General features: G+C 58.6%; 1 protein-coding gene across 2 annotated transcripts in view; it reads left to right on the top strand.

Moving 5' to 3' along the window:
* The first annotated feature begins 1,029 nt into the window (after positions 1 to 1,029).
* Positions 1,030 to 12,179, top strand: part of CPZ (carboxypeptidase Z) — a 22,132-nt gene continuing 10,982 nt past the window's right edge. Inside the window, exons 1-4 of one of the 2 annotated variants that reach the window (XM_059395695.1) lie at positions 1,030 to 1,286; positions 5,869 to 5,901; positions 7,314 to 7,688; positions 9,795 to 10,004. In XM_059395695.1, the coding sequence (XP_059251678.1) occupies positions 1,193 to 1,286; positions 5,869 to 5,901; positions 7,314 to 7,688; positions 9,795 to 10,004 (712 nt within the window). In that variant the 5' untranslated portion in view covers positions 1,030 to 1,192. Of the gene's footprint in view, positions 1,287 to 5,868; positions 5,902 to 7,313; positions 7,689 to 9,791; positions 10,005 to 12,179 lie in introns of both variants that reach the window. The other variant, XM_059395685.1, reaches the window with a different exon arrangement.

Below are 12,179 nucleotides of genomic sequence, written 5' to 3'. Positions count from 1 at the left end.
ATAAAGGCACATGGATGCTAACGATTATTTGGGCTGATGGCCTAGCAGGGGAGGGACAGGTCCAGGGAACCCTGCTGGGATGTGGACCCAGGTGTCTAGTGGGCAGTGTTCCCAGGCCCAGGGTGCAAGCACACCAGGGGCTGGACTGCAGCTGTGCGCTCTGACAAGTGGCTGGCAGGCAGATGTGTGCACATCTGGACGGCAGAATCAGCACCTGCTGAGCTCCATGGACCGGGTGCTTCAAAGGCATTGGCTGAATCCCAAAGCCGTCCTGGTCCCGGGAAGACAGAGAGGCTCTGGGCAGACAGACAGTGAGTTGGGGACTCTGGGGCCACTCTACTGGGCTTCCTTCCTCCCAGGCCCCTCGATTTCCTGCCAGGATGGCTGTGGACGATGCAGTCATGGCCTGGGGATAGTGGGAAGGAGTCCTTCCACACACCCAGGCTGTGGGGTCACGCAGGCAGGGCTGTCTGCACTGGACCATCTCAGCACCCCCAATTGCCTTTGCCCCCTTTGCTAGAAGGGGGGGGGGGTCACCCCTATGAAACTTTATGCCACAGCTGGGTTGGTCTGTTGCCCCCTCTGATGAGCCAAGTGAGGCCGGCCACATTTCCCTGAGGACCCTGGAGCCAGGCTCCCTGCCCCAGGCTATGCTGGAACAACCAGGAAGGGCTTTCTCCCCAGGGCTCAGAGACCCATCCTGGGAAGAGAGGAGCTGCCCAAGCACATCCAGAAGCCTCCTGCCTTTCCTGTCCCTAATCATCCCCCACAGGCTCTTCTGGAACCCCCAGAGTCTGGCTCTGTGGGTGGGGGTGCTGGTCACGCCTCCCTCCACTCATGGGACAGAGGAGTGACTTGGCCTGGTGCACAGCCAGCGGGTCAGCACCTGGCCCCCAGACCCGCCCTGTCCAGAAAGAGGGTTTTCTCGGCGGGATCCGCAGGGGTCAGCTCCCCTGGGGCCTCAGGTGGGCCAAGGGAGACCGAGCCCCGTGGGGGCGCCCGCTTTGGGGGCGGGCCCTGGGCCGGAAGCGGGCTGCTCCGCTTGCTCCCTCCCGTCGGCATCCCTCAGCGCAGAGTGTGGGCCGCGCTGTAACCTGACTCCGCTTGCGCTCCTGGGGGGCGGGAGCCCAGCGGCCTTCGCCCCGCGGCCTGAGTGCCACATCACTGCGCTGCAGCACTCCCGCCGCCCACCATGCCGCCCCCGCCGCCGCCGCTGCTGCTGCTGCTCCTAGCCGCGCTGGCCGCCGCCGCCCGGCCCGGGTGCCCGCTCGCCCGGGAGACCACCGGTAACTTTCCCACCCCGCGCCGGAACTTTCTCCTGCGGCCAGCGACCCCTGGCCTGAACACATCCTGCGCACGCCCATGACCTTGGACGTCCTGGTGGGCTGGAAAGGGGGCATCAGGCTCTAGGGGTACAGGGACTCTGGAACCCCAGGGCAGAGTGCAGCAGGCTGCTGGGACAGCAGAGGGGCTCAGTGCGCTGTCCAGGGGAGTCCTCCTCAGGACAGAACACAGCCGGTGGGGTGTCCTGCCGTGAGGTCAGAGGGAGCAGGTGCCAGCACTTTGCAGGGGGCAGGCTATCCAAGGTCCCTGTTCCTTCCAGGAATGAGGAAGGCTATGGGCGGCAGCAAACTCTTAACCCCTCCCTGCCACCTTGGGCAAGTGATGTGGACAACACTATCTCTGGAAATGGGCTCCAGGGCCTGGGAAGGGGCTTAGTCCTCTGGGAGGGGGCGTGGTCATTGGGAGGGAGTGGGTGTGCCTGGAGGGCTCTGGGAAAGGGCTTAGGGGTGTGCCTGTCTGTGTGATCTCACCTGAGAGTGTGGTGTGGAGGCTGGGGACCTGTAGTCCTGGGCTCTGGCCCCTCCTGGAGCGGACTTCAGTTTCCCCTCATGTTCAGAGTTGTCGGTGCATCTAGTCCCCTGTGCTCAGGGTCCTTATCAGCAGCAGACATCTGTCCCCGGAGGTGGGGGTCCCTTTGGGCTCAGGATCTGGACATCTCTCAAAGGCCAGGGTTTGGGGATACCCGAGAACATGGTGGCACAGCCAAGTGCATGTGCCAGGAGAAAACGCCCCTCTCAAATGCACCGATGCCAGTCTTTCCTTTTTCTTCCCTCGCCATCTGGGTTTTCACCGCCACCCACTCCAGCCCTTGCCCTCACCCCTTGCCTCCTTCTTATTGCTGCAGAAAGGCCCAGGCAGAGTGTGTAAGTGTGCACATGTGCGTGTGCATGTGTGTGTGCATGTGCATGTGTGTGTGTGTGCATACGTGTGTGCCCATGTGTGCACAGGTGCACAGGCAGGATGTGGACTGAACTCTCACTGGGTCACGGATCGACCTTCCCCTGCAGGAAATGTCTAGAATCAGGCTTTTCAGGGACCATGGTCCCCTCCTCCAGGAAATCCCCCCAACCTGTCCTTTTCGGAGGGAGAAAGGCAGCTATCCCCTGGAGACTGGCACAGACCACTCCTTCCTCACCTTGAGGCAAGGGTGGGGGGAGCTCTGGCTGAGGCCCTGAGGTGGCATTGGGGACTGTTTCCAGAAGAAATCCTTGCTCCATTCCGGTCTTCCCTCCGGACAGAGGACCACGTGCGGTCCACAGAAGCCAAATGGCTTTTCCTGACAGCAGGCTGGCGCTGGCGGGGACTGGACAGTTGGTGTCCACGCTGCTCTGTCTGAGACCACTATCCCTGCCCCTTTTGTACCTATCCTAGAGCCTCAGGGCAAGCCTGGACCCTCTCCTCCACCCTTGTCCCTTGCCTGATTTGAGGCCTCCACCTCGAGCCTATGGGCCGAGGCAAGGTTCATGCTCCAAGGGCCCAGGCAGGTCTGGGTTCAAATCCTGGGCTCTCTTCTCTGCTATGTAGCCTTGCGCAGATGGGGCACCCTCTCTGGCCTCATTTAGGTTCTTCATCTTTTAGAAGAGATGTTGGTCTCCTTGGCTCGGGACTAACAACCTAACCTGGGCTGAAGAGGGAGGGCGGGGAGGGAGCCGGCCAGCCCAGGTCAGCTGGGCCCCTCGTTGAAGACATGCTGACACCTTGTGGTCACCTGGTGGAACGGGCGTGTGCGGGCTATCAAAGAGCCTCAGCCTTTGGATCGGGGTCTCTAAACCCAAGGATGCCAGCCCCGTGGCACTTTTACATTCTTCAGTGGTCACACTGGAGAGGGAATGAAGCACAGGGGAAATTCACCTGAAAAACCAGTTTTATGAAAGCCAGTCTCTTGTTTTGGTGCCCACTCGCCTAGGGGCCATATAAAAACTATGAATGAGATATTTTGCATTCTTTTTTTAGTACTAAGTCTGATGTTTGGTGAGGACGTCATCCATCCAGCAGGTGTGGGCAGGGACTGGCCACCGGGAGTGCTCAGTGGGACCTGCGGCCCCCTGTGGCCATAGCAGCAATGCCCCCCTCGACCTCACCCCAGCCCTGGGCTCCCCAAAGGCGCATGCACTGGTGCTGGTTTCTTGTCATTGTGTTCCCCTACCAAGAGATGATGGAGTCCCCATACCTGTGGCTGTGACTTTGCTGGGAAGTGGGGCTTTGCAGGTAAAGTAGGAGCATGAGGATGTCAACACCAGCTCAGAGTGGGCCTTAAATCCCATGACGGGTGTCCTTAGGAGAGGAACAGATTGGGACTCAGACCCACCAGGAAGGACACGTGATGATGGACGTGAAGCCACAAGTTTAGGGTTTGTTGGGGTCCCGGAGGCTGGGAGAAGCAGGGAGGACCCTCCTTCAGATCCTATGGAAGGGCCCAGCCGGCCAGCCTTTGATTTCAGGTTGCCATCCTCTAGTGGTATGGGATGGTCACTGTCTGTCTACCAGCTTGGGGGCTCTGTTACACTCTGGGCAGAGGAGCTGGAGGTCCCCAGCCCAGCCGTCTGTCAGGGAGGTTTAGGGCTCCAGAGCAGACCCTCTGAGTCACGACATCTATCCCTGGGGCTGAGCAGTCAGCATTGGACACAGACACCCGTGCACAGGACCCTGCACGGTTATGATGCTTTGACCCATTGTCCTGTCATTAACTCGGTGCCGTTAGCTGCAGAGACGAGCATGCTGTTCCAAGCAGGGTCCTGGGTTGCTTTCCTGGGATTCCCTTTTTCCCCTCAAGTATTGGTTCAGCCTGACGCCCTTCTCATGCTGCAGAGGATGGTGGGCACGGGTCAGTGATCACATTAGACCCTAGAGACTTCAGAGTGTCGGGTGGCGTGCCCAGGAACACCCTCCCCTGCACACTTAGGGCAGCAGGTGGCTTTTGCTGCTTGGGGTCCCTCGAGCTTGCCCTCTGCCACTGGGCTCATCCCAACACGCATCACCAGGGGTCCAAGGTGGGTGTGGGTGGGCACACAACAGCCCTCTGTTGGCATTAGAGTCTGCAGAACTTAGGAAAATTATTCAGGAAAAATTATTTTAGGAAAATTACCCTCTTGTCTATCGCTTTTAGCCACATAGGACAGCCTGGAACCCTTGGCTTGTGGTCTCAGGGGTGTTAGAAAATGTAACAGTAATGGAGCTGTGCTGGGCACTGACCATGGGTTGTCCCGTAGGACCTTCATGTTGTTCCCACATGCATAGAGTAAAGCCCGCATGCAACGAGGAAACAGAGACCCTTGCCGTGTTGTTCAGGCAGGGAGGCAAAGCAGGTCCCCAGGCAGCAGGCCTGTCCCACTGAGCCTTGGCACCTAGTCAAACGATTGCCTAGATCTCTCTCAGTTGCCAGTTTCGAGAGTGGAATCCAGGCGGTGAGGGGGTGCCTTGTCTCCATCCCAGGAGGACGCTGGGAGCCGGTCTGCTGCAGGATCAGGGGCTGTGGTTGCCTCGTCTGTGGAGGGCACACCATGTGCAGAGGGTCCTGCAGGAGGGAAGCTGCCTGGCCGGGCCCACAGGACCTGAGCCCACCCTCCAGCTGCTTCCGCTCTGGGGCTCACATTTGTCCTCTTAGGAAAGTTCTCACAGCACCCAGATTTCATGGCGTGTCGCCAGATGGGGCCACCACCCTTCCCAGACTCATGGATCAGGGCTGGGTTTTGTGTGAGGGGACAGGATAAGAACACAAGCTTTTCCCTCTGTTTCTGCCTTCTTCTGGGCTCCCCTCTTCAACCCCTTCCCCCTGTTTCCCACTCCTGCAATTCACCCTGCCTGTCCTCCCCAGGCTTCTGCCAGGCCAAGGCCCTCTCATGCTGATTTCCATCCGTCCTGATCTGTTCCCCACTCTTGGAGCTCCGAGAGCCCTCTCGACCTTCTAAGAGGGCACTTGGCGGGTGGCACTGAGTTAGCCTGGTGTTCCTTGCCTTCCCATCGTTCTCACTGTTGGGCCCACCTGCGTGGGTCTCGAGGCGGGCCGTCGTGGGAGCCCATAGTTGCAAGGAGCACTGTCCGTGCTGGTTCTCCTCTCCCCAGTTCAGGAGACTGTGGAACACAACTCTTGCAGAGTGTTCTGGAAGGGGGCAGGGAGCTGGTGTCCATCGACTCTTGAGGGTTTTGAATAACATGGGGTCAGAGTTACTGGTGGGGGTAGAACCAAGTGTGGTACAGGCTCCAGGAAAGGCTGGTTAAATATTCGGGAATTTTGCCAGAACTAGTTGTTCAACTGCTAGAAGCTTGAAAGGGCCCCCATGGGGGTGTATACACCACGGTGATTGACAAACATGGCTGTGGTGGGGGCAGGTGCCACCCACACCATGCTCTGGGTGTCTTTCCTTAGGCAAATCACTGTACCTCCTGGGAACCAGGCTCCCCCGCTGCAGAGCGGGAAGCAGGGCTCCATCAAACCCGGGGGCCTGCCCTGGGTAGTGTGCATTCTCAGGACGACGGGATGACCAGGGTCTGCACCCCTAACCACACTGTCCTTTCTCTTCCCAGGTGACTGTCACGGGCCATGGGCTGCAGACAGTGGTACGATGCACGGATTTCTCTCTTGTTTGCTTTGGCAGCCCCTCCACGCTGTTGAACCCTTTAGAGACCCGAACCCCAAGGTCCCAAGGGGCTGATTAGTAACAAGGCCCAGTACTCAAATCCAAACCCCTTCTTAATCAGCTGGAAGGGAGACAAAAGAGGAAGGACTCTCTCTTTCTGCAGCCTGGGCTTACCACCCTGGCTCTGCTCCCGGGTCCCCCAGAAAGGCTCCTTTCAAGCCTCCTTGCTCCCCTCACCCCATGGCTGGTTGGGGCATGATGTGGCTGTAGGTTCATGGCATGTCCGCTCTTTTTCCTGGGAGCTTCCTGGGTCTTGGGTCTGTCCTGGCCCCTGCCAGGCAAGCCCCTTTCCCTCTCTGGCCCTTGGCCCTCTGCTCTGTAACAGAAGGAAAGGAAAGCTGACCTCAGGGGGTGGGCTTGAAGATCAGGTGGGCTCTGACAGCTCTGACGAGCTCAGAAGCAGATGCATCTCCTCAAGTCCCCTCCTGCCAGATTTGGGCATCCGGGGGGTTCTAAGTGGAGGGACCAGACTTCTTTGAAAGGCAGGGAATATTCTCTCTATACAAAAGTCAACGACACATATAAATATTTTGAGCAGAGAAATCACCCCATCCCTTTAAACTTTGAGAAGTGGCAACATCTTGTCACGTGTGCTGAGCTGCCGTGTGTGGGAGGTGCCCCTGAGGGCACGGGAAGGGGCAGCGTGGGGATGACTCTGCCCTCAGCTCCGTGCTGGGCAGGCCAGTGGGGCCGGCAAGTGCCCTTGGCCACACAGGTTTGGAAAGAGAGGAGTTACAATCACAGCTGAAAATGCCTGGGGACAGTGAAATCCCCATAACCCCAGACACCCACCTGTGAGATGCAGAGCTGGATCAGGCCGGGCTGAGCCGTGGGCATCCTGTGAACCAGCCCTGTTCTCAACACCCTGAGCCCAGCTAACCACTCTGCGATCCGCCATTTTCCCGGAGACAAAAGGCAGTCCAAGCCAGTAGCACTTTTGGGGACTGGTTTGCCTCAGGACTGTGAGTTTGGAGGGTCTGCACCTGTTTCTGCCCAACCGAGAGTCTGCTGGCTTCTTCCACATCCCTAATGTGGCGACAGCAAGGTTGGCTTTCCCGTACCCATCTTGCAGCTATGGCTGCTGAGACCTAGAGCAGCCGGCCCAGGCTCACCCACCCGGCAGCAGTGGAGCCTGCTTCATCTCGGGAGCCTTGTTGGGTCCCCCTCGGGCTGTGGCTTCTTCCCCAGGAGCCCTGGGGGTAGCCCTGTCCCTGTGGGCTCCAGCCCCATGGGACTCTGCTGGGGCAGGGCGGGCCCTCGATGCCTTTGCCTGACAGATGCCCATGTGGGTCCCGGAGGCAGGGAGTGATGTGATGACCCCACTGCCCCCAGCCACGTGCGTGGACATGCCACTCAGGACCTGCAGCGACGTGGCCTACAACCAGACGGCCTTCCCCACGCTGCTGGAGCACCGGTCCCGGGAGGCGGTGGAGGCCAGCTCCGAGTACATCCTGCTGAGTGTCCTGCACCACCTCCTAGAGGGCCAGTGCAACCCAGATCTGCGGCTGCTGGGCTGTGCCGTGCTGGCCCCCCGCTGCGAGGGTGGCCGGGTGCGCAGGCCCTGCCGGCACGTGTGTGAGGGGCTGCGGGAGGCCTGCCAGCCCGCCTTCGACGCCATCGACATGGCCTGGCCCTACTTCCTGGACTGCGGCCGCTACTTTGCAAGCGTGGAGGAGGGCTGCTACGACCCCCTGGAGAAGCTGCGAGGTACGTGGGCCCCCGAGGTCTGGGGGAAGGGTGCTTTCCCCAGGGGGCCTGCCAGGATTGCCTGCGGCCAGCCAGAGAGGTGGCACAGAAGGTACTGGCAGGGAGCCGGCCTCCCCAGAGTGGGCTCAAGGAAGCTATGGGAGAGGCCCTGAGAGCCAGACTTGGGTGTCTCGGGAGGGGGAATGGGCAGTCTTGGGCAGTGGTGAGCCACTCATCTCAGCAGGCATGCAAGGAGGTTCCTGGTGGTAGGGTATTCCAGGGCAGGTGGGAAGGACACGTGTCCTGAGCCCAGCCCTCCGGGGACACAGCGCAATCCCGAGCAGGCCTGGCTGGGAAAACTTTCCATGGCCATGGAAATACTCTCTCCTGAGCCCATCCCAGCCAGCAGCCACCGGTCACTCGTGGCTGCTGGGTGCTTGGAATGGGTCCCGGGCTGCCCAGGATCTCACTTTTGGTTTTATTTGACTTGAAAGAATGGAAGCTGGAGTGGAAGGGGTCAGGCGTGGCTGGTGTGGGCCGCCCTGGATAGGGCAGGACTTCATGGTCCCCAGCGTGGCCTGCCCTCACATCACCACGCTAATGGTCAGGTTCACAAGCTCTAGCACTGGGTGCCACTCCCGAATATGGGTTCTTACCCCAACTTCACAGAGGACAAAGTGGAGGCCCTGGGAATGCACATGGCAGCAGGGGCATCAGGGTTCACTTGGTGGAGTCAGACCGCTGGTCGGTCTGTGCATACATTGAGCGCCTGCTGTGTGCATGGCTCCATGCTGGGTGCTGGGACACTGACAATGGCAGGGGAGGACGGGGATGTATATCTGGGACCCATCTGCGCTGGCCCCCTGGTTCACTGGCTGTGTGGGGGGCGCAGGGGTCACCCCGGAGCAGGCTCTGGGCTGAGAAACTCTGCCGCCCACAGGCGTGTGTGCAGGTGCGGCGGGGGGTGGGGGGGTGGGCCATGGGCCATGTTCTGCCGGTGGCTGATAGGAGCTGTGTGCATGCGCAGAGGCTGAGACTTGGCTGTGGTTGCACTGGGAGAGGGCAGGAGTGCAGAGGAAGGGAACCAGACATCCCCATGGGGCCGAGCCTGACTGCCCTGGGAAAGCCCATGGAGGTGGCCCGAGAGAGATTATTTTGGGCAATTCTGCTACCAAATTGCTGGTTCCGTCTGCTTTCTTCCTCCCTCGAAACCCTTTTGAGCAGAAAGAAAACCACAGGGCCAGTGAGAGGCTTGGGGCAAAGGATTAACCCTTAACCAGCCTGCAGGAGCCACATCTTCAGTCCAGAGACAGGGAGAGGGGTGGGCCTTAGTCAGAGGGATGGGGCCAGGGCTCCTCTGAAGGAGACCTTTTAGAGTACAGAGTAAAGCTTTCTCCCTCCTCTCCCCTCCCCTCCCTTTCCCTCATCTCCCTTCTCCTTCCCCACCTCCCACTCTTTCCCCTCTGTCCCCTGCTCCCCCTCCCTCCACTTTCCCTCCCCCTCCCTTACCCTGCCTCTCCCTCCACTCTCCCTCTCTCCCTCCCCTCCCCACCCTGCCCTGCACCAGCACCCTCACTGCTGGGTTAGTAATCAGTGATGACCCTTGCTGTCATCATAGTCATGGTTGGTGGACTCTAGGGAGCCCTTCTGAGCCGAGGGTGCTGGACTGACAAGGCACTGAGGCTGCCTCCACCAGGAAGCAGCGTAGACAGAGCCGACCAGGAACCTCCACTGGCACCAGGTTTAGAGCTAGGTGCCTGTGGAAAACAAAGCCTCTGGAGTCAGGGGGTCTCCCCAGGGGTCGTGGTTTCTGTGGCTGTGTCTTTGCCTTTATTGTCTCCAGACTCGTATTTCATACGCTGTCCAGTCCTCACCGTGGCAGCTTCCGGTGTCCTTATAGCTGTAGATAATGGGCAGCATAAAGGGGATTTTAACCGAAGACAGAAACGGGTTGACCCCCAAGCTTCCGAGTGTGGCAGGGGAGGGGGTATGAGGGCGCAGGTGGTGGCCAGGGTCCCAGGGGTGGTGGGGAAGCTGGGGCGGGGGCAGGCACAGCCACGCTGGGTGGTGAGGGAAACTGAGGGCAGCTGGCGGCTCCCCCCCAACACCCCCGTTCTTCCCCAGAAGGCCTGGACGTGGAGGAGGCACTGCCCTCAGGCCTCCCGCCGACCTTCCTCCACTTCACACACCACTCCTACGCACAGATGGTGCGCGTGCTGCGGCGGACTGCGGCCCGCTGTGCCCACATCGCCAAGACCTACAGCATTGGCCGGAGCTTCAACGGCAAGGAGCTGCTGGTCATCGAGTTCTCGGCCCGGCCCGGCCAGCATGAACTGAGTAAGCCACTGCCGCTGGTGGAGGCCCAGGGGCGATGTCTGCATGCAGGCCAGCTCCCAAGAAAGGGTTCTGGGGCACGCAAGCCCAGGTCCAGCGCACCGCAGGCGTGGGGGACAGGGAGCAGGCAGGGTCTGTGCTCTGCTGCCTGCCCTGGGGGTGCATGGCCACATCCCACAATGGGGAGATGGGAGCTGGGGGCTCCATCCGGGGGAGCGTCACCCCCACAAGTTGGGGGAAGAGAAGCAAGGGGATTCCTGGTGGCCATGGGCATGTGGACCCTTGTCTGCTTCTGGGGAAATGTAACTGTGCTCTGCGCATTCTGTCCTTTTCGCAACCTCTCCCTGGCACGCTCAGACCGAGGCAAGTATGTGCACGTTTGGTCCTGGCCACTCCACATTGGCTCCTTGGAGTGGCTTGGTGAACATAATCTCCCAGAATGATCTGAAGGAAGCACGTCGTCCTTTTCAAAAACCAAGTCCATTTCAACTCATCAGGCTCAGTGGTCTTGTTTTGAGATGGGGCAGAGTGACGTGGAAAATGCTAGATTTTATCGGCTTGGTGCCAACAAAGCGGGAGGTCAGACCCCTCTGCAGCCCCCCATTCACTGCCCTCCATTGTGGGGGTGCTGAAGAGAGCTCACCAGGAAGCTGGATCTCAGAGCAGGGGCTGGGTCTCAGGGGGCTGGCTCGAGAATCCAAGTGATTCTAGCAAAGTCTCAGCCCCTGTCTGGGAGGTCTTTGTCCCAGGTAGTGAACTGAAGACCACTGTGAACTCCTCCTTGGCACTGAGGGCATCGGGGCACAGGGGCCCAGTTCTGACCTCTGCCAGGAGCCTTTCCTTGGCCCCGTCCTCAGCTGGTCTATCCACATGACCGTAGGAGGAACAGGGGTCAATCCAGAAGTAGTTCCCTTTGGACTCTTGGTTTTTTAATTGGAAAAAATATGCCATCTGAGGTTAAGTGGCTCTGGTATTTTTGCTGGGTTCACTGCACTCAGCCTGATTTTCATCCTCGTAGTCTGGGCAGCATGGATGTCATGAGCCCAAAGCTCATGACAGAGATCACCTGGCCCCACCCCAGCCTCCTTGTCCCACTCTGCCTCCTGTCCCTCCAGCTCATGGTACGTTCTGGGATGAAGCTAGGACTCCTCCCATCTCAGACTGGTGTGCAGCTTTGGACTGTGGTGAGGGATGTCCCCTGTGAGAAGGTCAAAGGAAATGACCACTGTGGGAAGCCTCAGGGTTATTTGTACCCTCAGAAGGCAGGAGGGACAGGAGTGTTTGCTCCCGTGACTACAGGTCCTTGGGCTGCGCACAACTAGGGACAGAGATGCCATTTTCCAGATGAGCCATGTGAGACTCAGAGAAGAGAGTTGACTTGCCTGAGGTCACACAGTAGTAAGGCTGCCTGACCCCGGTCTATTTTTATTTTCTATCCACATTCCACTCACCCATCCTTCCACTGAGCCATCCTTCCGTCTAGATAACCAAACATTCATCTACCTATCCATCCATCACCCATCCATCTTTCTATCTGTCCTTCCATCCATCCATCCTTCTATCCCCCCATCCGTCCTTCCAACTTTTCACCCATCTATCCTTCTATCCAGATATCCAAACATCCATCCATCCATCCATCCATCCATCCATCCATCCATCCATCCATCTTTCTATTCCTCCATTCATCCGTCTGTCCAAATATCTAAATATCCATCCATCCAATCATCCTTGCATCTTTCTGTCCATCCTTCTATCCAAATACCCAAACATCCACCTACCTATCCATCTATCTGTCCTTCTATTCCTTCATTCATCCTTTCATTTTTCTATCCACCTTTTCATTCATCCTTCTATCCTTCCATCCATCTTTCCATTTTTTCACCCATCCATCCTTCTATCCAAATACCCAAATATCCATCTACCCATCCATCCATCCTTCGATCTTTCTACCCATCCTTCCACCCATCTTTCTATCCCACTATCCATCCTTCCATCTCTCACTCATCCATCCTTCTGTTCAAATATCCAAACACCATCCATCCATCCATCCTTTCATCCATCCATCCTTCCATCCATCCATCCATCCATCCTTCCTTCCATCCATCCATCCATCCATCCATCCATCCTTCCATCCATCCATCCTTCCATCCATCCATCCATCCTTCCTTCCTTCCATCC

The sequence above is a fragment of the Mustela nigripes genome, chromosome 1 (genome assembly GCF_022355385.1).
Source record: "Mustela nigripes isolate SB6536 chromosome 1, MUSNIG.SB6536, whole genome shotgun sequence".
In the NCBI taxonomy this organism is placed as follows: Eukaryota; Metazoa; Chordata; class Mammalia; order Carnivora; family Mustelidae; genus Mustela; species Mustela nigripes.
This window is presented reverse-complemented; position numbering and strand designations above follow the sequence as displayed.